At 48.6% G+C, this 24,786-nt stretch overlaps 1 protein-coding gene across 1 annotated transcript in view; it reads left to right on the top strand.

Annotated features, from left to right (window-relative positions):
- FSTL4 (follistatin like 4) overlaps positions 1-24,786 on the top strand; it is a 526,907-nt gene that overhangs the window by 119,783 nt on the left and 382,338 nt on the right. Inside the window, exon 3 of the mRNA XM_029941169.1 lies at positions 8,492-8,627. Coding sequence (XP_029797029.1) covers positions 8,502-8,627 — 126 coding nt within the window. The 5' untranslated portion in view covers positions 8,492-8,501. The remainder of the gene's footprint in view (positions 1-8,491; positions 8,628-24,786) is intronic.

The raw sequence follows: 24,786 nt of genomic DNA, 5'->3' as shown, positions 1-24,786 counted from the left end.
ACAGCGGCGGCTTACAGAGCTGGAGCCGAGACAGCCTTCAGCGCGCCCGGGACCCGCCGACAGCCAGAGACACCGACCGAAGGACGCGGGGCCCGGTCGCCGCTACCGCCGCCGCCGATAGCGCCCGCCCGCGTTCGGACACCTGGTCTTCTCTCGGCCCCGGCCACCTCAGGTACGCGGGCACGGAGAGGGTGCCAAGCCGCCGCCGCCACCAACCGGTCCCGCTGCGCCCCTCTGGGGTCCCGGCGCCCGCGCCCCCGCGTCTTCCTGCAGGGCCCGGCGCGGGCGCTTGCTTGTTCTCACCACCCGCGCCGGAAAGCCAAGTTTGCCCGCCTGGCGGGCGGCAGGCACGGGACCACGGGACTCGGGCTCCGTGGGGTTGCCCCGGCCCCGGCCAGGACTCAGGGGGAAAGAAAGGCTTGAGCGCCGAGGCTGCTGGCCCGGGTCTGCAGTAGGCACCAGAGTGACCCTGCGGGCGCGCGGAGCAGAGCAGCTCGCGCCGCGTCCGCAGCCAGCGCGGGCTCCGAGACCCCTCCGGCGCAGCTCTCGGGCTCGGGCCCCCGAGCGGCCTCGGCGAGCTAGGCGAACGGCAGCCTCGGCTCGCCTCTGTGCCCTTGGCCCGGGCTGGGGTGCGGAGCGGGCGTCCTCGCTGCCTCCTCCCTCCAGCTTTGCTGGGAAACTTGCGCGTCCGCGCTGCAGCGGGGAGGGCCCGCTGCGCCCCGCCTGGCTGTCGCTCCCCCGAGGTCCGCCGCGTCTGCCCGTTGGGCTCCGCGGAGGCTGAGGAGGAGGGAGCCGGGCACAACGCCGTTCCGCGAAGCCCGTGGCTTGCGTTCAGCCCTGCAGGTCGCTGTTCTGACTGAGCGGCCGCCGTTCCCTGCTGGGGAGCCACTAGGGAGCAGTTTGTTTGGGGGACGCTCGGGCAGGGAGCTTCAGCCTGAGAGAGCTTGTGCAGTGGCTGATCTCCGCCCCTCTCTGCGCCAGCAAAGGAGCCCTATTTCAAGTTTGGGGGGCAACTAGGCGACCCAGACAGAGCGCTGCGCTTTGGGCGCTTGTCGCCCTGAGTTGGCGGCGGAGCGCAGCGCGACCCTTCCGGGCCTCCTGAGCTGACCCAGCGGCGCCTCCGGCTCACTCGCCCGCGGTCTGACACCTGAGGACTTCGGCGCCCGCCACTTTGGCAAGGGCAGAGCCCCGCTGGAGGCAGCAGGAGTTCTCCCAGCGCCCGGGACGCGGCGAGCAGCCGGTGCAGCGCTCCCGTCTGCTGAACTTCCGGGGCCCCGCGGAGTCGGACCCTGCTAGGTCTGTATCTCGGCCCGCTAGTCAGTCCCTCTGCGCCGTCCCGCCGACCCCGCTCCACACAACTGTCGCCGGCGATGATGAATCGCGCTCCCGCAGAGCTCTCCTCTGCTCTCCTCTAGGTGTCGCTTCCTCCGAGGTTTCCCGCGAGTGAAAAACAGCGCCAGCCGCGATGGTCGGTTCCCTTGCTAAATTTGTTGCCAGCCTGTGCACCGGGAATTGTACTAGATGGGTCCCCGAGATCCAAACATTCGTCCATGCTCTCTGGGCCAAACATAAACAGAATTTCATTAGGAGGTGGCACAGTAACTCTTAACCACCCGTGCACCGGTGTGGGCCTATAGCGCAATCTCTGAGGCATCAGGAAGAAATTCTGACGTTTCTCGAAAACTCAAGTCCCAAGTTATTTTCCCACCACCAGGCTTAGAGGAAAGTCACACAAGACTTTTAACAGTGTCCTGTCAATCCTGGCGTGGGCGGGTTTCTGTCTTTGCCCCTTCTGGCTCCCAGGACAGGCTCAGGACAAGGTAGTGGTCAGATGAAGGGCTCAACTGGCAAGTAAGTGGTCTGGGACGTGAATGATGGGGCTTCTAGGACGCCAGAGCCCCAGTAACCCTAAGACAGCAGCTCACACGGAAGCCGTGAGCCAGTGCCCCACAGGGCTCATCTCTGATTTCCTTCTTGGTTTTGTGAGAAGGCACTGCAGCATTACTACACATTTCTGTTTAGAGACTTAGCTGAATGTTAGCTTTCTTCCAATCTTAGAAAACAGACACCCCTCCCCCAAGACTTGAGGCTGAGCCAAAGGTCATTCGGGATGATAGCCTACTTTATATGTACTGTAATGCATTTTTCCAGTGGCTTTTTCTGTCCTAGAAATTTTTGATCGTCAATTTTTTTTGTGTGTGTTAATCTTAAGAAAGCTATTTTTATTCCAGCCTGTTCTCCTGGGCCTTGGGAGGACTTTTTTTCCCCCGCCTTCTGCTCTGTCCTGGAGGTAGGTGAAGGAGGGGTAGGTCGGATGCTTCTCCCCTGACCCATTAGTTGCTGGGGATTCTCCTCTTGTCTTTCTCAGAGTTGCACAATTTTTTTTTAAGTGATCTTTATGTTGTGATCTTTTGTTTGACGTAATAGTATATTCCAGAAACTGGCATTGAAGAGTCAGGATTTCATAAAATATACTTTAATTCCTACTTTACCTGTCTTGATATTTCTCTGCCAACGCAACCTTCTTGTGTTGCTTACATGTGGTCAATTCTATGCTTTTACTCACTTCACGAAATTCGTAAGTTATTTCAAGAGCGCATCTTTTCTTACATTTTCTTAATGCATAACACAAAGCATGGAACTCCAAGTAAAATAGAACTACAGTTGCACGAACATGGTATAATTTAAATGTTGAGACTGAGGGTTCTTGGAACTCATAGGTGTGTGGGTTAAACTTCATGGTAAATAGAGGTGCCAAGATTTATACACTGCACACAGAGTAATTTAGGCGTTCAATTTATCAAATGTTGGAACAATTTACCAAAGATAAAGAGCAGATAATTAATGGGAAATGCAGTGTAACTTCATTATGGCTTGCTGAAGGGTTAGCCTGATCTATTTCCATGCCTAATTTCCTTGGGTTGCTGTTTGAAGGATTATCTTAGGAAGTTTGAACCCCTTGCTTTTTTCCTTAAAATACTCATGTATCAAAACTAGAGTCCTAAACCTTTCAGAGGAAATGAATATGTAGGTTTTAGGTTTTTAGGTTAGAGTTGATGTGGCGTGTTTTTTGTTTTTTTTAGTTTTTTTGTTTGTTTGTTTGTTTGGTTTTGGTTTTTTTGGTTTTTTTTAAACTGGGCAGACCTATAGGGGGCTGCTGGATTTTGGTGGCCTCCAGGTGGTTTCCATGTGTTGATGCCAACACCCCGTGTGTTAAACGCCGTTCACCTAAAGTCATTGGCTAGAGTTTACGCTTGGTTCGTTAGAAGCATTAGAAATTCAGGTGCCTCAGGGTCACATACCTGACTGTTATCTTCAAGGCTGGGGTGGTATGCTTGGTTCTGCCAAATGGTCTTCATAAATTCTGGTCTTGTTGATTACAAAGAGAAGCCATTTCCATGTGGCTAATCCATAATGTCTAGTTTGGTAATGTTGGTGTATTTTGGGGATTTGCTGGAAGAGAGTACTAATGAGTAATCCCTGCAAAAGCTCTGAGGGTCTGACTTCCTTCTCTTTCAGAACAAGGCTGGTTCCCAGAAAAGAGAATTTTGTATTAGATCCACTACTGGCTAAGTGTTGATAATTCTCTCTGGCCTCTGACCCTGTTGAATAAAGACAGCTTGGATGCTGGTGTGTCCCCTCTGGTGGGGCAGACTTAATCACCATATTCCTACCTGTTTCCCCTTAACCATTTATATTCTTAGGTCACTTTTTTCCAACTTTCTTGAAAAAACAAGTCCATTTTTGGCATGTGACATACAAAATTTGTTGCACCTGTATTTAATTTTAAATAAATAGCACAGGTATTGGCTTATATTATAAAACCAGAAAATCCTGTGCTTTACACCAGAGCACCAGGCAGATGACCTGGGAGGGCCCATCCAGCACTAAGAGAAGCCCATTCTCTAAACAGAAAGCACACATATTCCATACATGTTTGTTATCATGTAGGAAACAAAGCCGTTGTCTGGGGCTCAGGAAGCCCGGATTTCAATCTAGGCTTGGCTCCTGATCGGGCTTACACATTGGGTCACTTCTCTAACTTCCAGGCCTGTGGTGTCCTGCTTGTGAAGCAGCAGGTCGAGTTAGCAGCTGATTGCCTTGAGCTTGGAGAAGGTGAGGCTTGGGTGGAAAACCTGAGAGGAAGCGGGTCTTAAATATCAAGTGATGGTGCTTTATGAGTTGTTAGAAAGAAAAGGCAGTCCAGGCTCCTTTATGAGAACAATCTCAGATAGATTTATGGCCAGTCTTAGGACTCTAGCATGGATTGAATGAAGCTTATAAACCTAAACTGATCTCAAAAGGAACTCTAGGTTGAAAAAGAGGGTCTGTGATATTATGGATGGTAGCTTCTTATTGCCGTAACAAGGAGATTCTTGTATTTTGTTCTGTCTGAAGGCCAATAGGGCTATTTGAAAGTGCAGAGAAATGAGTCACCAACTCTACTTCCTCCAAGTGCCCGTCTTCACCAGCCTGGCATTGCCCACCAGCTGAGAGGCATCCTTGCTGCCCCGCATTCTGTGCATCTCCTCATGGTTTCTTTGTACAACTGTATTTCTTCTTGGCCAATCAAGACAGCGTCTACGGGCGCTGAGGACAGTGTGCCAAGTGGCCCCATTCTGGGGAGGGGTGCAGAGAGGAGCAGCTTGATTCTTTGCTCGCACTCTGTTCCTACAGAGGGTACAGCTCTTGACAGATGTCAGAGGAAAAGAGAGACTCAGGGTTTCCTATCTTGCTCTTTACAGGCTTTCGTTACCTTACTAAAGCAGCTGTTTATTGACACAAACGACTGCTAAGTATGAGAGCAGCAGAGGGTGGGTGGTAAGAGCACACACCCAGAGTTCACCTGCCGGGCTTGGAGTCCCAGCTCTGCCATCTATTCACCACATGACTCTGGCAGGGTGCTTGGCCTTTCGGTGACCTGTCTGCTATGTCACCTGACAGGGGGATAATTATTGCCCTCCTCATGGAGTAGAAGTGAGGATTAGGAGTTAATACCTGTAAAGCATTTAGGACAGTGCCTGCCACATAATAATGGCTATGTAAGTGCTAACCAAATAGATAGCCTCTATTTGGTTATTAGACAGATCGTCAAAATTGATTGAGACCCAATATTAATTCTTTTTTTTAATGAGCCAAACCATCATAAAACTTGAGTTGTAAATTTTTAGGCTGTTGCTGCTGTAGATAAAATGAATTTTATGACTGTCAGTCACAGTGAGTATAACATGGCAGCAAACATGCACCCACCGTGCAAATGAAGTCCAGTCTGGTGGGGCCGAGCTACGCAAAATGTTACAGAGAAGCTGCCTAGGAATATTTCAGTAGTTGGCCTACCTCTTGGGTTTGCTTGTCTTTAAATAAAATCTTAGGGGAACCTCAACCCAAACGTGGTAAAATCAGAGGCCACCCACATGCTGCGTGGCTGGAGCCCACGCTTTCTGCAACACAATTCACGCAGCTGGTTTAATCCCAGAGGTCTGGGCGAACACTCTCAAACAGTTTTAGAACTTGCCAAAATAGCAACTGAAATGAATGGATTTTATTTTGATGCTGTTCCATTAATAATAGAACATCAAATATAATTGGTCTTGGATTACTAGGCAAATTGAAAACTAAATACTAGATTTCGTGGCTTGAATATTTCATAATTCCAGATACTGACATTTGTAGAGTAAGTTTTTATTATTTTGCTATTCTTAGTTTATCCAGGCTCAAAAGCGTGAAAAGGGAGAAAAGACCTTTTGTATGTGTGCTTATCTCGTGAACATTATTTGATAGTGGAGAAACAGGGGAGAATTACCAAAAATAAAGTACAAAGTAATGTCTTGCTAGTCCTAGCTTGAGTTACTGCTGTTGTTTGTTTGATTGATTCCAAAAAGTCTGGTAACTGCTTTCCGCAGTTCTTGGAATGTGGCTCTGGAATCTGAAGAGAATAATTTATGGAGAGTAGGAAATTATCTATTTATTTTCAGAAAACTTGTTGCATTTAGGGAAGGGCCTTTTTGTTTTCTTTTAGTCCTGAATATGATTCCCCCCCCTCCCCGCCCCCAAGTCCCCAGTTCCTATAAAGATCTCACGCACTGGAGCCAGAGCCCCGGGTCGGGCACGTGGGGTTGCAGGGCGGCTGGGGGCGCTCCAGTCCCCTCTCAGGGAGTAGACGAAGGGGTGCCCTTCCACACAGCTCTGCCTTCTGCAGAGTGAGGAGCAGGTGCTGGTGGTGACAAGACTGTGACCTTCATACTGCATTTACTGGCCACGCAGACTCTTTCCCCAGTAGCTCCAGCTTTGCCAACAGATGTCAAAAAAGATGAAACTGATACAGGAGTGGAAGCCTGTGGACTGTTTGTAAGACAAGAGACACATTCTTTTCAAAGACCATCATAACTTAGAACCTTGCCTTTTCATAGGCCCCTGTTGGATGCTCTAAGTTTTACTTGGATTTCTTCCTTCCTGTGGGCATTTCTGTCTCTGGCGAGGAACATAAAACATATCTGGAAAGACAGCCAAAAGAAACTTGGGAGTGAATTTGTTGGGTGGTCCTGGCATCAGCACTAGTGATTGTGGCATACCTCCACCCCTTCCTGTTTGAAGTAGGTATCCTTCAAAGCTGTTGCTATGGGGACCATCAGGGGTGGACTCCTCTGGCAAGCCACTCACCATTTCTGACTGGGACAGCTGCTCTGGACCAGCTTGTAGCCAGTCACATGGGGGAGCTGGCCTTCAAGGAGCTCTGTGTCTTCATCGCCCAGCCATAATCAGGATGCCGTGTGCACCACATGCAATTAAGCACTAAATTGTGTAGCGCTCACAGAAATCAATAACCCCTCCAGTTTTCTTGAGTACGAGTTGTAAATACTGCGTGATGAGTTCTATCTACCTGGCTGTGTTTCTTTAGAGATACTGAAATTAAGGTTGGAATGTTTACAGTGGAAACCTTAAAAAAAAAAAAAAGTATAGCTAATTGGACAAGTCCACCAGCCTGTGTCCTTGTCCCATTAGCACCATGGCCAGCGCATGGTTGGGAGTTGAGTGTCTGTTGTAGCTAATCCTTAGTTTTTTTCATCCCTGGAATTCTTGGATTACTTTGAATTGCCCATTTCTTGTCTTCTAGGACTTTAGTTTTTTTCTTTTATAGTTTATTGTCCACTTGGCTTCCATATTACACCCAGTGTTCATCCCCACAAGTGCCCTCCTCCATGCCCATCACCCCCCTTTCCCTCTCCCCCTCCCCCATCAGCCCTCAATTTGTTCTCAGTATTCAAGAGTCTCTCATGTTTTGTGTCCTTCCCTCTCCCCAACTATTTTCCCCCCTTTCCCTCCCCCATTGTCCTCTGCTAAGTTTCTCATGTTACATTTAGGAGTGAAAACATACGGCGTCTGTCCTCTGCACTCGAGTTCCATCCACATTGCTATGAATGGCCAGATTTCATTTTTTCTCATTTGCCATGTAATACTCCATTGTATATATAAACCACATCTTCTTGATCCATTCATCAGGTGATGGACATTTAGCTCTTTCTGTGATTTGCCTATTGTTGACAGTGCTGCTATGAACATTGAGGTACATGTGCTCCGATGAGTCAGCACTTCTGTATCCCTTGGGTAAATCCCTAGCAGTGCTATTGCTGGGTCATATGGGAGTTTTACTGATAGTTTTTTGAGGAACCTCCACACTGTTTTCCAAAGCGGCTGCACCAGTTTACGTTCCTACCAACAGTGCAGGAGGGTGCCCGTCTCGCCACACCCTCGCCAACATCTATAGTCTCCTGATTTGTTCATTGTAGCCACTCTGACCGGCATGAGGTGGTATCTCAGTGTGGTTTTGATTTGTATTTCCCTGATGATGAGTGACACTGAGCATCATTTCATGTGTCTTTTGGCCATCTGGAGGTAGGACTGTAGACATCTTACCATATGAGCCTCAGGAAACTTAGTTACTGAAATTCCATTATCTTTTGGGTGCTTGGACTTTGCTCCAAGAACAAACAGTCTTGAAATGAAAAGATTGAGCCTTATAATGCCATTTTGAAGCTATTTTATAAACTGAGATGTCAGCATTTATTGAGCACTAATTGTGTGCCCAGGCCCAAAGGTTTCCTGAAAACACTGAAGCCTGGATATGTGGTGACTGAACAGGGGTGACAGTGTCTTCACCCTAGTTTGTTCTTGGAGATGGAGTGGTGCTGGCATGTTGGATGGGTTTCCACATAACAGCTGGCATTTATAGTGTCATTACTCTGTGTCTGACACTGACTTCTTTGACTCTCAGAGAAACCCTATGAAGTATGCATATCACTGAGCCCATTTTAGAGATGAATAAACTGAGCCTCACAAGTACTCGTACTTCTCTGTAGTAGAACAGAAGGGTTGGTGATAGGGTTTAAACTTAGGCCAATCTGATTCTGGAGTACAAGTTCTAATTACCTACCCTGTGACTTGATTATCTTTTGCAATACTTAATTCTGAGCATTTGTCTTTTTCTTAACAGACTCCACAAAATGAAACCAGGACACCTCTGGCTGCATCTCGCCCTGCTTGGCGTTTCCCTGCCAGCTGTGCTGGGGTGGATGGACCCAGGAACCAGCCAAGGCTTGAACATGGGTGTGGGGGACTCGCAGGCAGAGGTATAGTTGTGTAACAGATATGACATTCAAAACTTGCTGCTTTTCAGTGTTACCATATCTGATTTCTTCTCTACCTTGAGTTTATACCAGTTAAATTGCAGTGTGCATTAAAATTGTTCCCCCGTTTTGGTAGGGGACAGGAGGAAATAACACGTGTTGGTATCAAGAGGAGGTTTATGTCACGCTGTAAGTAACGGCCTAAAATCTCTCCAATGCTGAGAATGTACTCCACAACCAAGCTTTTGTATGGTTTGTCTTCCACAAAGACCCTCAAGAGAATGGCCTTTTTGTATATTTAATAAAACTCTGAAAATGCAGACTCAGTGGTGGAGCACACCCATGTGAATTAATGAAGTCTTTTAATTATAAAATGTGTGTTAAAAGAGAGAGACTCCTTTTCACGTATGCAGATAAAAAGAACCAGGCTGGGGAAGAACGGGCAAGTAGGGGTCCTAAGGGAGACTGTCTTAATGAGCAGATAAGAATGATTAATGGCGTGTTAGGTGTGTATAAATGCTTCTAAAGTGCTTGAAAAACTTATTCTCCAGCGCTTCCCTGGAGACTCTCGACACACTGCTAATTGCTTAGTGAACCTGGTCTTAAGTACTGAAGAGGATTCATCAAGTGCAACCAACCTTGCTCAGGTAGTAGGCCTGATGAATTTGGGGCTCTGGAGCGGGAGCAGTTTTTCTGCAGAAAATGCTTTGTGTATGCCTCACCGTAAGAAAGAGCCACACCCATTCATTAGAAGTACCTGGGATTTTCTTGGGGCACCTGGCTGGCTTAGTCAGTTAAGTGGCCAACATTGGCTCACGTCATGATATCCTGGTTCAAGGGTTGGAGCCCCCTGTCGGGCTCTGTGCTGACAGCTTGGAGCCTGGAGCCTACTTCAGATTCTGTGTCTCCCTCTTTTCCCTCTTTCTCTGCCCCTCCCCTGCTTGCTCGTGTATGTGCACCAGTTCTCTCTGTCTCTCTCTCTCTCTCTTTCTGTCTCTCTCTCTCTCTCTCTCTCACACACTCACACACACACACACACAAATAAATTTAACATTAAAAAGGTTAAAACAAAAGTACCTGGAATTTTCTTGGTGATGTGGTAAATATAAAATTCTTTTTAAATCTTAAAAACCTTAATTTGGGGGGAGCTTCGAAAGTAGCTGAATGCTCTTGTTCGCTGTTGAATTTTGTGTGGCTTCCTTTTGGGGGCACAGATGATCTGAAGAGCAGTACTCTCTCCCATCGCAGTGCAGGAAGGACTTGACTTGCCACTTCAGATAGCTGTGAAATTAGGTGATTAACTAGTTGTTACTTAACCTTCTAATTTCTGTATAAGTCTAATTACATGAAATATAAGTTGGGGTTTTGATTTTTTTACCCTGCTTTTCTGTTTGGAGTGTCATTGTAACTACTGTATTGTAAATGATGGAAAATAATTGCATATGTTAAAAAAAATAAATTGTGTTATATTAAAAAAAAATAAAGGTAGCTTAACATTAAAAAAAAAAAAAGCTCTTTGGGAGGAGCCTGGAGGCTGACTGGCTGACCAGCCCTGCATTCCCCATATGGGAGTGGCTTAGTCATTGCACTTCTGTCTACACAGAAGGAAAATGATCACTTCATCCTACAAATACTTTGAGTATTTAATAACAAAGCAAACAGGCAAACACAGATAAGCTTATTTAGTCTCCTTACAATTGGGGATCCTTGGCACTGTTATAAATCACTTATTTCAGTTAAACAAGTCAAGCCAATTAAGGTGGGATTTAGCTGGAGGTAAAGTCAAGGTAAGTTAATATCAGCCTAGGGCCTCTTTATCTCTGCTCTTAACACCATAATACTTTGTGCCCCATCAAGAAAGCAGAGACACTGCTCGTGGTGAGGAAGGAAGGCTTTTGTTGGTTAGATCAGGGTGTTGATTTTCTCCTCTCATCAGGAGAGAGGCCAGGAGGTGCACCTGTTCCCCACGTCCGGGCCTGTGGCTGCTTCTGAAACAGGAAGTGATGCCTCTGCAGACTCCCAAATACAGGAACCGCTGCTTTATGGATCCAGTCTCATGGCTGTAGATTGAGTTTTCTCAATCTGTAGTAACTTTTACTCACTGAGTTTGCTTTCATCAGTGATTTAATGAGATGATGTCAATGCGCCTGGGCCTAGGATACAGGACAGTAAATGTTCAGATAGAGCAGAACGTTTATATGTAACTCATCTGTTTGCTGATCTTGAGCACACTTTATGCATGGCCTCTTCATGCCATTAACTGACTAGCGTGATCATGTCTGGGATGCCATCCTTTCCACACGTCTGAATCTTCCTCCTCCTGCAAGCCCTGCACGCGTTCCTGCCTTTTCTCTAGGAACTTCTCTGAGCCCTCTTCACATTTGATGGGTCCTTCTTAGCATGTGGATAAAGACTGACTAACTTACGTTTCTCTTCCTTACAGTGTCTAATTGTTTTCAGAGTTAAGTAGAGGCACAGTGTGTTTTGAGCCAATCGGTATTCAACATTTGTTACTAGTCATGAGGTCACCTTGGGCTTTTAAAATCCAGATGAGACAGCCAATCATTGAAATACGTGCCAGCGGGGACCTGAGTGGTCTGCCCAACAAACCTGTAAGCAGCTTGCAGGCCAGACCAGGCCAGGATCTCCTCCACATCCAATGTTGTCTTGTTGTGTTAGAGGTTTTGGGCAGTTTCTTCTCAGAGTTATAGCTATTAATATATCCATAACGGACGGTCTAAATGATACTGAACTCCTCTGGGAGTTTCTTCAGACAGTCTTATTTCCAAGAAGAATCATAACCAATAGACTTTCGTGGGCCTCAGTAAATAAATCACAAACCTTTTCAGGAACTAAATGGTAAAATGTTTCTGTGTATGTTTCCTTCCTGATAGGCGTACTTAACAAAACATTCCCTGACTTCAGATTTTTAAGTACTGGGAAAGAACTAATAAGATTTGACTTCCCTTTAAAGTTATTACAACAATTACTTGAGTGTCCTAAGGGTAAATAAGGATTAAATGACCAATGTGTATGTGTGTTCGCACATTTTTAAAAGCAACAATAGCAAATGTAAATTTTGTTAAATTACTGTTTTATGTACAGAGGCTGCAGTTGAAATAGCTTCAAGGAGTTTATCATTTTACAAATGTAGATGAAAAGAAATGTAGCTGGGTGGAGTACCTCTTTAATAAGAGCTGAGTGGCAGAATGTGGCCTAGAATGCTAATGAAATTCTGAATTCAGAGGAAACAATTCAGAGAGGTAGAACTTAGTGAAATTCTCAAAGAATTAAAACTTCCCCCTTTTCCACACACTCTGGTAGAAATACAGTACTAAAATCAGTATTGGTAGAATCTTATATCTAGGGAGACCAGGAAAGTGAGAAGTGGCAGGCCCAGGGACATGTCCCGTCCTGAGGGACAGTAATTTGTGGGAGTGTTCCCCCCATACCTGTTTGGGCCCTGGAAGCTGTGTTCCCTCCATTGGCTGGGCCCTGGGATTGGATGGTGGCCAGTGCACAGCGGAACACTTCCTTCACATGTTCTACTGTTCTTTTCTAAATTGCTCTGACCTGCAGTTTCTAGTCCTGCACTAAATAACTATAAACACTGGTTCCTTTTAAAATCGGTAGCTTCATATGCCTTGGTGCTTACAGACCAGAGAAAGGCTTCGAGGTCAGACACCATGTGTTCTCAGTGAGTGTAAGATTTCACAGGGAAGTCTCCAAGGAATAAATGTGTCAGTGGTATCAGTAATCAGGGTGGTCTCCCACCTCCCTAACCCCAGGGATCAGCCTAAGAAAGCGCAGAACAGCTCTTTGCCCTTCCTTCAAGTGTTGGTTCTCAGTGCTGCTGATTGCTGAGGGGCGCTCCTGTCTCTTGGTGGAGGTGACTTCTAACACAGAGACCTGGAGTGACCTGGCTCCCTTTTGCATTGGCTGGGTGTTAAGGAAGGTGAGGGCCTAGACTGAGCAATAATTTAAAAAAAATAATTCTTTTCTCTAATCATCGTCATTGTTCTTACAGAGTTAATTGAATTTAAGGCCACACTCCCTGGCGCTTTCTAGTCGTGGTCTTCTCCCCACCCACGAACCGTGCCCCACTGTTCTTTGTGACTCGTGACTTTGGAAGAGTAGCTGGTCTTCTGTGGGCGTTGAGGTGTCCACTCTTTCCGTGTCCTTACTCTTGGCCCTCAGGCTGTGGGTGTAGGGAAACTGCCTCTCTCTTCCCTGTGAACATCCGGGTCCGCGCTGGCCTTTTCTGAACCTCATCTGCAGGCTTGCACGCATCTCTTACGGATGTTTTCTGTGAAGTCCCCCTTCCTAAACACTCAGTGGTGCTAATTCCAGTATTTAACTGGATGAGAGGGTTGGGGAACTGTCTCAAAAGGAGGCCTGAGTGGGCTTTTCCCAGGGCCTGGACTCTGGGACTGTGGGCTCCACCCTTTGGGAAGATCCAGGACTTCTGTTGTGGCTGTGGAGCAGGAATGGGGGTTCCGGGGTGGCTTTTCTCTGGTTCTTAAATATTCAGCCATGACTGTCTTTTTTTTTTTAATTTTTAATGTTTATTTTCAAGGGGGGGCAGAGAGAGAGTGTGCGAGTGGGGAGGAGCAGAGAGAGAGGGAGACATAGAATCTGAAGCAGGCTCTAGGCTCTGAGCTGTCAGCACAGAGCCCGATGTGGGCCTGGAACTCTTGAACCATGAGATCACGACCTGAGCCAAAGTTGGACACTTAACCAACCAAGTCACCCAGGCGCTCCAGTCATGGCTGTCTGATGATTATTCTCTGCGGGTGGGTGTGGATTTTCTCAGGTCAGACTAAGGGGAAAGCACAACCTTCCATCTGCAGCTATGTGAGTACATCTTTTTTTGAGGTGAAGAATGGTGACAAGTACCGTAAGTTCCTGGGGGAGCTGGATGAGCCAGTTCCCACCTCCAGAGGTAGTGTGGGCTGTGCCCTACAGCAGTATCTCTTGAACTTGAGTGTGCTTGCAAAGAGCCAGGGGGTCCTGATCAAATGGTCATGTAGTAGGTCTAGGGTGGTCCTGAGAGTCTGCATTCCTCACCAGCTCCAGGTGATGCTGATACTGCCGGTCCCAGGGGTCACTGGGTAGAAAAGCTCTAGAAGAGTACCCCCCACCCCCCATACTCTGTACACATCTAAGAAAGAGATTCTATTTTGTGATTAACATTAGCTTTTTTTTTTTTCTTAGCATTTGTCACTATGATGAGGCTGATGGTAGTCAGCAAAAGGAGAGAAATTACAGGCTGCAGTCATGCTGGGAAATAGCCTGACGCTAGGTGGGCTTGGGGGCAGGGAGGCAAGTACTACAGTGAACTGAAATAACCTGGGTTTGAGAGTCTTTTTCACCTACTTAGAAGGGAGCTGGTGGACAGGTAAACTTTGATCTGTACCTTCAGGGTTCCTCACTGGCTTGTTTGCAGGTGATTTAAATCCGAAGGGTCAGCTCCCACTCCCGTGCTCCCACCTGCACTCTCTCATGTCATTCATGTTGGTGTCTTGTCCAGTTCCTGTCCCCGGGGCCTAGCCAGGCTGTTCTGGGGACATGCTCACCAGGTTGGTGTTCTGTTTGAGGGTCTTGTTTGTGTTTTCACCCCTGGACAGAGGAAGTCACTGTGATTGCCTTTGTGTTGCCTGTTTCTCCTCTGACTGCTCCCGGCAAGCCTCCTCACCTGTGCCAGTCAGTGCGCTGTGTGCCCCTTGTGTATTTTGAGATCATGGTTAATAGAGTTTTAATTGGCTCTGAAAAGTTCTTTGACCCAGGAAAATGAACATTTACGAGTTCACAGAAAACCATTCTTCTTCTTCCTCTTAATTTAGCATTTACTCATCTACTTTTTTTTTTTAACGCCTCTGCTGCTAAATAATCTATGCTTCTCTAGGAAACTTTCCACCCTTGTAATCAGGACATCAGGCCATGCGTTATAAATGGGGTTCTGATTTCCATTTTTCGGGGAGTTGGCAGCATCAAATCCGCCAGGCCCCAATCATCTGCTTGATTTATTCTCTATGACTTGTGGGCTCTCTTGTTTACCATTTAAACCAAAGTAAATGCTTTGGTGTCAGACAGGCTCTAACAGGCCCCATGCGAGCGGGCTGTACCCTTCTGTCCTGCCAAGCAGGGTCATTGTCCGTCTGCTTCCACCACTGTGGCTTCTGCTACGAGTCTCTGGGAACTTGTCTTGTCTGCAGCCACCGGGGAGGTGGAGGGCACTGGTCCCCAAAATGGAGGGGATCAGATGAGACCCGCCCTATACTCTGAGCAAGTAACACCTGAGCGAACAGCAGTGAGAGCCAGATACGCTGGTGTTTGGAGGAGGAAGCCTGTCCCTGCGGCCAGGAAGCCATCTGTCCATTGAGCTTGCCCTCTCTCTTGGTGGGTGGCCGCACATATCTGCTTCTCGGACTTAGGCCTTCCCTTGAGTTGGGAAGGCATGGACCAAGAGAAACCCAGTCTCTTTCTTCCTGGGATCTTCGTCCTAATACTAAGAGATGTTTTAAAAAGTAAAACCTCAGAATTCTCATTTAATACTTGGTCTTGATGGGGCCACTGGCCGACCCTGGAGACCAGCAGAGCCTAGCCCCATGCTGTACTTGGGATGTTTCAAGGACTGTCATGAAATTCAGAAAATAAAATTAACTTCACTGTAGTTTAATTTTAAAGTCTGGTTCCCTGACAGCACTTCTGGGCTTACTATGGAGTGGTATCACAGAATCCAGCTGAGAATGGACCCCTGCAGGGTGGAGAGGGGAACAGAATTCTGGTGGGGGGAGGGGCAGCTCATGGTTTACTTGGGGCTTCCTCCTCTTCTCCAAGGGATGGTGTGGTGCTCTTATGCTTTGGAGGAAGCAGTCCCTAAGGGAAGGATCTGTGTTGTAGTGAGGTCTGACAGAAATGGAGAGGGCTGGAGGGGAGGGGAGGGTGGAGGCAGGGAGCTCTGAAGTACATCTGTTGGGTCAGTAAGTGAGTAGAAGTGCCCAGCTCTGGCACTGGAGCTGAGGACAACATTGGGCATGTCCCAGTGCTAGCGATCTGCCTATGCTTTATGGGCTGGCCTTCTTTCTGCCGTCCGAAGTAAAGCCCACTAGCCCTTTCACTCACTTCCAAGACTTGAAAGAGAACCCACTGGGGAGAACCAAGCAGAGCCCTTTAAACATGGTAGAAAGCTTCTAACTCAGAGGTGTAGTCTGCCTGAGGCTGCTGATGTCTGGGTAAGAACACAACCTCTCATTTATTCCAGGTCTAGCCTGGCACAAACTAGGTCCGTACACTTGAGTCACTCCCTTGTCTTCCCCAGCCCCAGTTTCCTCATGTGGAAAGTGAGAGGGTGGCCGGGATGCCAACTCACAACCCTTTTAGGTCATCTATACATCCTAATTCTATGCAGATGACGGGGCCCTTTTAAACCCTGTGATGAATGTTTTAAGTGTCCTTTCAGATTTAATTCTACCTCTTGTATTCTTGTATGGCCGTACAACACCTGGGAAATCTGAAGGTGTGGCCCATCCTTGTTTGTCTGAAGTCTCTTGTGTATCCCCCTTTGGGAAGGGTATGGCAGTGAGGAGTTCCCTGTCACTTGATGGGGGGAGGGCGTGGTGACCATTTGGGGTCTCTCTGACCAGCCCGTCCCTCTGCACAGACCTGAGTCCTCACTGCAGTGTGTGCACATGGGAGACACTCCAGTGCCCTGCTGGAGTCCCCGAGAGGAGCAGGAAGTTCTCAGAATACTGAGCTGGGGAGAGGAGCTTGAATGGTCTCCCTCACTCCTGTCTAACAAGGACTGTGCCCCATAAGTGGTCCTGGGTTTTGTGATTGCACAGAGCAGAAAAATGGAAACTTTATTTTTAAAGATGAAGCTACCTACCTAGAATTTTTGTCATCTCCTTATTTACACTTCTGCTTCTACTTGTTTATGTGTAAAGAAAGTGAGAGACCAGACTTACACAGCAAAGGGGGTGCATCCCAAAGAGGCCTTCTCCTGGAGCATGGAGATATGGGGTCCCCAGATACAGGTCCAGCGTTGTTGCTCTCTGAAGTATCTGTCTGAATTTCATGGCCAGAAAGACGTAGCTCCAAGGTAGGGAAGATGGGTGCTCATCCCAAGAAGAGGCCTTTGTGTCCTCTGCATAGGCGGGAGAGTCAGCTTGGTGGGGTGTGTGTCACACGTGGCACTCCTCTGTGTCACAACGACAGGTGTGGCTGGGTTTTAAAGGAAGAGTGGGGGACAGGGTTTCTTGATGATGGTCGTTAAAGTTTCTTCACCATTTCTTTAATCGGCTCATGAAAAATGGCACACCTCTGCTATTAGGTTGATGGTCTCTTCGAATAAAAGACAGTTTTGTTGTTTTTCTACCAGAGATGGAACGGAGAATGGAGGATGCATGGCCTGAGGGGTTCAGATATTTCCTCACTCAAAGGGGGACTTTGAGCTCAACTGTGCATGGGGCAAGGATGAGGAGAAGCTGGTGCTGGAGGGAGACTGGTGGTGGCCAACAGGGAATCGCCTTAGGGACCACTGGCTTCCCCCATCTCTAAGAAGTTCCCAGAAGGTATTTGTGCAATTGCTTGCTGGTTCATCTGGAGACTGAGTCCTTGGTTTTCCCCATCTCCGCATTGTTCCAACATGGCATTGTTTCCAAGTTAAAAATCTCTTCTGGAGGGCTTAGCTGTAAAGAAAAGCTGCCACTGTTACTTCTGTTAAAATACTATAAAGTTTGAGTTTTCAGTTATTCTGTGTCTGGACTCAGAAGAAAAGTGTGTGTGTGTGTGTGTGTGTGTGTATTTTTAAGAGTTGAGAAGTGGGGGGCACCTGGGTGGCTCAGTTAAACGTCTGATTTTGGCTCAGGTCATGATCTTGTGGTTCATGAGTTCAGGCTATTTGCTGACAGCTCAGAGCATGGAGCCTGGTTTGGATTCTGTGTCTCCCTCGCCCTCTGTCCTTCCCCTGCTCATGCTGTGTCTCTCTTTCCCTCAAAAATAAAGTAATAAAAAAAATAATAAAAATAATTGAGAAGGAAAGCGATCTCCCTACTTCTTTCAGAAATCCTTGCCACCCCTGATCACCAGTGAGCCTCTCCTGGACTACACAGTGGCTTTAGATACCACCTCTGCTGGCCACCTACTGATCCGCGAGGGTTTTGGCGGCCTGGCCCAGCAACAGAGGTGAGAGGTGCCAACTTGATAGCCCATGTTTCCCCGCAGCTGGCGGCCTGGGCCTCTGAAGCATGGCCTGGTTCTCTGATAACACCCCTGTCCCTGCTCAGGCTGAGTCTTCTCTGCACTCCTGGTACCTCGCTGGCAGTGGGGCCCGTCCCTACTGGGGCAGCTCCCCGGGCCTGGGGGAGAGATGGCTGCTGTCCCTGCTCTGCTCTGCTGACAGAGCTCAGTATGTTCTCCCTTCCGCCTGTCTCCTCCAGGATAGTTACTGTTTTAAAGTCCCATACTTGGTTTTTCCTGCTGAAGACGGGATCCCTTGTTTGATGTGCTCTGCTCCTCAGGTGTCTCCGGTCCTACCTTTGCTTAGGGGTCCTTCAAGTCAGAGGGCTCAGTGGCTCAAATATAGCTGAGGAGAGTCACTTAGTCTCTCTGAGCTTGAGATTAGTGGTGAGTAGAATGCACGTTGATAACAGGGCTGATCTCAGAGTTGTCCTGAAGTGATGGTGCATGTAGCACCCGGTGCACAGCATGTCAGTCAGGTTTTGTGTCCCTCTAAGTCCTGTCAGGAGGTCAGGAGGACTGTGCACCTCTCCCTTACCACGGCCCGCCATGCCTGTCTCAGCTGTAGTGCTTGCCACTCAGTGTTTCGGCCCTTGGGTCTGGAGCCCTGGAGGTGCCAGTGGCCAGTACAGCCTGGTACACCGTAACATGTTCAGGTTTTGTTTTCTTTTTAATTTAGAGAAAGCATGCACAAGCAGGGAGTGGGGTAGAGGGGAGGGGGGCAGAGAGAGAGAGAGAGAGAGAGAGAGAATCTTAAGCAGGCTCCATGTTCCTGCAGAGCCTGATGGGGGACTTGATCCCATGATCCTGGAGTCATGGCCTGAGCAGAGATCAGGAATTGGATGCTCAACTGATTGAGCCACCCAGGTGCCTGGCATGTTCAGACATTTTTAAGGCAATGAATGAGTCAGCAATTTCTTACTCATGTTGGTGGCATGTCGGAATTTGGACAAGGTGACTTGAGTTTCTAGGACTCCTCAAGGAAGAAGCCCTGGGAGAGACTGGACTCTCTTTGGTTTTCTTTTAGAGTAGGATCCTGCCACAATTTCCAATGTCCTTACCGTCCTATGGGCTGTGAGTGTGGGAGGGGGTAAGCCCTCTGACTCACTTGCTGTCTTCTTCCTGCAGTATTTGCTGGGGCCTGCCTGGCCCTGGCTGTCACTTCTGCCAAGAAGCTAGCATCAGTGTGGCAGATACATCATAGCCTCACCCCAAGTGGGAGCCCACGGAATGAAATGTAAGCTCAAGCAAATTCAGGTGTTCTCTTTGTGCTCAGAATTTTCAGGGTCAGCAGAAATAGCCTGCGGCTCCAGGGAGGGGAGCTGCAAAATGTCCCTACAAAGAGAGGAAGAGATTGAGGGCAGTGGGAACAAAGTTGTCTTTGGAGATGTCATTAAATAGGTGCAAGGCCCTTGATGGATTTTCCTGATGCCAGTCTTAGGACCATTGGAATAAAAACTTTTTAAAGCTGTTCTATCTTTCACATCTTGTCTCTAAAGAAAACAGCTCTTTGCTTTTTTTTTTTTCTAGCTTTGGATTTAAAACATGCTCAGATACTTGTTCTCTGGTACAGACCTCCTGTTCTGCTGATGCCACATTTTGTGCGTCCATTTCAGCAAAATCCGCTTTGGTGTGGGCACGCTGGGAAATGTGAAATGGGAGAGGCCTGCCAGGTAGATGTTCTAATTGGAGTGCTTCTAGAATAAGCCCACTGGTCCTCCTCCTCCACTCTCTTCTGGTTGGTATTTACATATGTTGTTGTTTTCCCTGGAGCATTTGGCTGTGAAGAATGGGATTCTCTCTCATGCTTGAGTGTTCACCCCCTGGCAGTAGAGCTTAGGAGTGTGTCTTTATGTCCCAATGCACAGCTTTCCCCTTGACCGTCTCAAGATACAGCGTAGCTCCCTAGTATGGGTCCGTGGGCCCTGGGCTCTCTGGGTCACCTGGGGCATATTGTGCTCTTAAGTCTTAGTAATCAGGTCTCCACTGAGTACCCAGCTGTGTGCTCGGCTCTGTCTGAGAGCCAGGTGGTTCAAGAGAAATGACATCCATGAGTCTGTTCTTGGGGTTTGAGGACCAGTGGGCACGGGGTGGGCTCGGGGGCTGGGAGGGAGACTGAACAGTCGGCTGTTGCTGAACGGAATCTGCATTAGGAGACGGAATTAAACACCCCTGTCAGTTGTTGATCTTTTATTACCTGTGTGTAGTGATTAAGTTAATTTCTCAACTGTAGCCTAAAGGAAATTAGGTACATTTATTGAGTAATAAAGGAGAAAGTGGCTCTTGCCTTTCCTAGTCCCACTGCTATGTCCCTTGTCTCAGAGCAGGATGCTTGTTCTATTAGTCCACATATTCCTCACCTGAGGGGGTGTGACTACTGCAGATCTAGTATCACAGGTTGGTCCTGGCCCATGGTTTGGTGCTCTGGAGCCCTCAGAGGATGGGTTGGAGGCTGGAAGAAGCTGAGTGTCAGAGTGTGCCCAACATAGACAGGACTGCAGTGGCCCCATGGTGTCCAGAGTTCAGAATTTCAATCAGAGCACCCCCTGCCCTGCAAGCTTCCAGAACTTGTTCCCTAGAACAGAGCCCCTGTACCCTCTCTGAAGTTGGTGGTACCTGACACGGCCATGTCCTTCTTGTTGGCTCCCTGCCTCTTAGGTCCCACCTGGAGGATGAGGCTGGACACGTGGTGGGGATGGCTGCTCACTATTGCTGTGTCTCCTCTAGCTTCGGGCAGTACGGCATGTGGCCTTCCCACCCCAGAGCCAGAACTGTTAGGCTGCAAGACTTCGCCCTCACATTAGAGCCCCACCTTGAGCCATGTGTCCACTCTTGTCTAACTGGTTGCACCAGTTGGTTTGGTATTTTTTAGTAATGAAAACACTTTGTGGCCATGCTGACTAGAAGTAAATTATTGGTGATTCATGATGCATTCTCGATGAAAATGTATAATAAAATGTAAACTGAATCTCATTCAAAGTGACTGTTTTTGTGTAACCAGAAAAGATGGTTCTGAGCTGCATTCTATAGGAAATTCCTGTACGTGGGCTGGTGCCTCACCATGGAATTATGAGAAAGGAGAAAGAATAAGCACAAAGAGCACTTTTAAGAAATCATCTGCATTCTTGCAGTATGTTGAGCAATTAATAGAGTACAAGTCATGTTCAGCTAGCAGTAGGGGCCAAACGGGGGGTGACAGGAGAGTTGCAAGTGCAGAGGTGCATGGGGCTGGGAAGAGCCTCATGGAGGTGGAGGGCCTTGAAGGGGATGGTGGAGATGTGTGTGGGTGGAGAATGTAAGTGTGTTAGGAAGAGGAGCCCTCAAATAGAGATGGGGGCTGGAATAAGACCCTATCTGGTGGGAAGGGGGAGAGAGAAGAGATGCAGGGCTGGATATACAGGCCCGCTGTCGGAGTGATTGATCAGGGACTCTTCAACGGCCAGGAAGAGAATCACTGTCTAGAATGCTCATGTCTAAAGAAGGGTCATCCCAAGGGCCCAGAGATGTCCTGGGGCCCACTGCAGGCCACCTGTCACCTTGCTTCTTCCAGCCGCACCATCTCCCGCTTCTGTTTCCTTCTCCCCTCCCTGTTGTCTGTGGGGGCTGGCCTTCCCACGGAGCTGCAAACCGCTTCCTGCGGCCTTCCCCCTCCACCACCAGCCCCATGGCTCAGCCACCACATGAACTTACAGCTCCAGGGCCTTGGACCACGCAGCTGAGGTCTAGTCTCTGAGAACCTGGTGGCTCTGCTTGGAGAAGCCAGGTAACAAGTCCCCATGTCTGAGTCGACATTGGGGAGCTCTGAGCAGGGTTGTGGGGCAGGCCTAGGAGGTTTTAGTGAAGGAGTGGGAAGGCAGGTTCAAGTGGGAGAAGAGGTGGCCAGGCTGGGGGGAGCCCACTTCCACCCTCTCAGTGCTCTGGCAACACGCGCAGAGATTGTTAGAGGTGTAGGCAGTTGAGGGAGGTGAGGTTTGCAGTCTCCAGAGCTGTGCCCATGTGGTCTTCATTTTTGCTCTTGTGCTGTGCCTGCCTCACTGTCACCAGTGTCTGACTCATTGGTGCCCTCCCCCCAGCCTCACCACACCAACCTGGCCTGTGTGTGCAAAGCAGTTCAGAAGCCCCGCCTGCCCATCCCTAGGTTAGGCCCCGCAGACAGGCTATAGAAAGAATGCCCGATCTCTGTGGGCTGGGCTGACTCGCATCTCTTGACATTTCTCTCCATCGTGGGGCCTGTGCTCCTGACACCCAGGGCCTGGGTTCATAGCTTGCCCACCCAGCAGGCTTTGGGGCTTGGACGTGGTCCTGTGACTCCAGAGTCACATTACCTATGACTGCAGCAATCTCCTTAGTACAGTTCCTCTGAGGCTTAACTGGAATTGTTTTGGGGAAGAAAGAAGGGCTCCATGGTGTGGGGGGGAGCCCTAGCTTTTCCAGATGTCTCTTCTAAGAGTCTGCCTCCCTGTGGAGTCCAGTGAACAATATCACAGTCGAGCTGTTGGGGGATAATTAGGCCAGTCATCATGGAAGACAAGATGCAATAAATGATCTCCCAGTTGTGGGGCTGAGCTTTGCTCCCAGCCAGGTGCAAAGGCTTGTTGCATTAGGAACTTTCTTATAAAAATGAGGTCTGTTTCTATGTAACCAGGAATTATGGAGTGTTAGGGAACTGGAGACACCTCACAGATGGGGATGACAGGGGAAGGTGGCCTCTGGGAGTCCGAATGACTCTTGTTATCCTTTCCTTACAAGAATAAGGAGATTCTTGATAGGAATTTTGATTCCTGATACAGAATTCCTTGAATTCCATAGTTACTCATGATAAAATTAATAAGCAACTACCATTTTGTCAAAGCTTTAAGTGCATTACTTCATTGACTTCTTAAAAAGATCCTGTGAAATACTATTAACTTTTTAAAAAAATTTCTAATGTTTGTTTATTTTTGAGAGAGAGAGAGAGAGAGAGAGAGAGCGTGAGCGCGAGCGAGCATGAGTGGGGGAGGGATAGAGAAAGATGGAGACACAAGGGTCCAAAGCAGGCTTCAGGCTCTGAGCTGTCAGCACAGAACCTGATATGGGACTCGAACCCACTAACCATGGTATCATGATCTGAGCTGAAGTTGGACGCTTAACCGACTGAGCCACCCAGATACCCCATTAACTTGGTTATTTTAAACATCTGGAAACTGAGGCTTCAAGATGTAGGTGAGCTATTTGAATCTCTCAGATATGACATGGTGGAGCTGGGGTTTGCCCCCGGCATTCCAACGGCCCCACTTAGGCTCCTACCCACCACAGCCTGGTGTTGAGGCTTTTCTTAACCTGAAAAATACTACATGTATATCTGATGTATTTTTGAGTGTAAGAAAAGGACATTTGATGACATTGACCTTTAAAGGCTGACGCAGACCATATCAGATCAGGTTAGGCATCCCGCCTCCCAGAGGACAATGGAGCTTAAGGCAGCCTCCTGGGACTGGCAGAGCATGTCCTCCCTGGCTCCCCAACATACTGTGGGAAAGGGTTTCCAGGGCAGCCATTGACCCCAGCAGAATGAGCATGTCTTTGTGACCATTTCCTTCCAGTTCTACAAGGCGGTCTGGTGGAACTTGGCAGCCATTGCCTGGTGTGTCCCTGAGCATCTGCCCTCTTGCAGGGCAGGGCCTGGCCAGGCCCACTGCTATGCTCATGCATATGGAACTGTGGTTGTCTGGGCTCTGGGTGGAGACCTAAGCATGATGATGGGTGGTGAGCTCTATTTCTGCTTCTAAGAATTGGCCATGGAAAGTTCCTAAAGGATGATGAAAACATTCTCCCTTTCCAAAGCTGGGCTCTGGGACCTGAGGGAGGAATCAAGATTCCCCACTCTGATGACCAAAGTGATTACTGTCAGATAAAGATTTTGGAGGGTCAGGACACCCAGTGAGCAAGGGTGTCAGTGCTGGGTTATAGCCAGAGGCCAGCCCTGTGCTTATGGTGGAGGAGCCGTAATGAAAGGAGGTGCTTGCCCTGCCCCCCAGAAGTGGGAGCGGGAGGGCAGCCCCAGGCACATGGGGCGTGAAGCTTGGTCAAATTGTGGTAGTGGGGGGTGCTTCTTTGGAGGTATGCCTACCTCATCGAGGTGGGTGTATATACCTCAGGAGGTTGCAGCCCCCTCACCATGGCGGGCAAGTGGTCACGGCTGCCTGTGAGCAGGAGGGAAGGTCAGTACTGTAGGTTGGGCTGGATACGAAGGACACCAAGGAGAAGGAATCCTGGCATTTAGTTGTGCTGGAGCCACTGGGCAGCCCAGAGGGTGAGAGAAAGTCAGGCATGATAGCCTAGGGTGGGTGTAAGAAGGGGTGTGAAAGGGCCAGTATGGCCACATCCTGATGAGTCATGGTTGACACTGTACCAACCATTGGAGCCTTCCCACCACTCTGTCTCTCCTCATCATTGCCCACCTGCCTCAGTGAACTCCTGGCCCCTCCTCTACTCCAGAAGCCCTGAGACATTCCGAGCATCCTGGTCACTGTACTCAGTGCTGGGGCACAGTGATGCGTGACATACCCAGGATCGTATCTTTGGGTGGTGAGCTATAGCAGCCGCCTTACATGGGGTGTTCTTGGGTTCTCTCCTCTCTCACTTCTCATGACCATCTCCTAGCCACCACCCCAAGTCTGCTCTGATAGCCAAGGAAACAGAAATTCCGAGAGGCCAGCACCTTAGAGCCGCTTACCCCATGTGCCAGGGGCCCTTGTGGCTGCATGGAATCAGCTCGTGCACTCAGGCCAGTTACCCAACTCTCTCCATCTTTGGAGAGGCATCTCAGTTCTGGGTGCTGAACCTTCCCTCCCCAGCTGCACCCAGTGGCTGTTGAGAGCGCCTGAGACCTGGATGGCAAGGTGACATCACTCCCTGTGGAAAGAGAGCACGGCTTGCCCAA

This window comes from Suricata suricatta, chromosome 6 (assembly GCF_006229205.1).
Source record: "Suricata suricatta isolate VVHF042 chromosome 6, meerkat_22Aug2017_6uvM2_HiC, whole genome shotgun sequence".
NCBI lineage: Eukaryota > Metazoa > Chordata > Mammalia > Carnivora > Herpestidae > Suricata > Suricata suricatta.
Note: the sequence above shows the minus strand (reverse complement) of the source record. Positions and strands in the feature narration are given on the sequence as shown.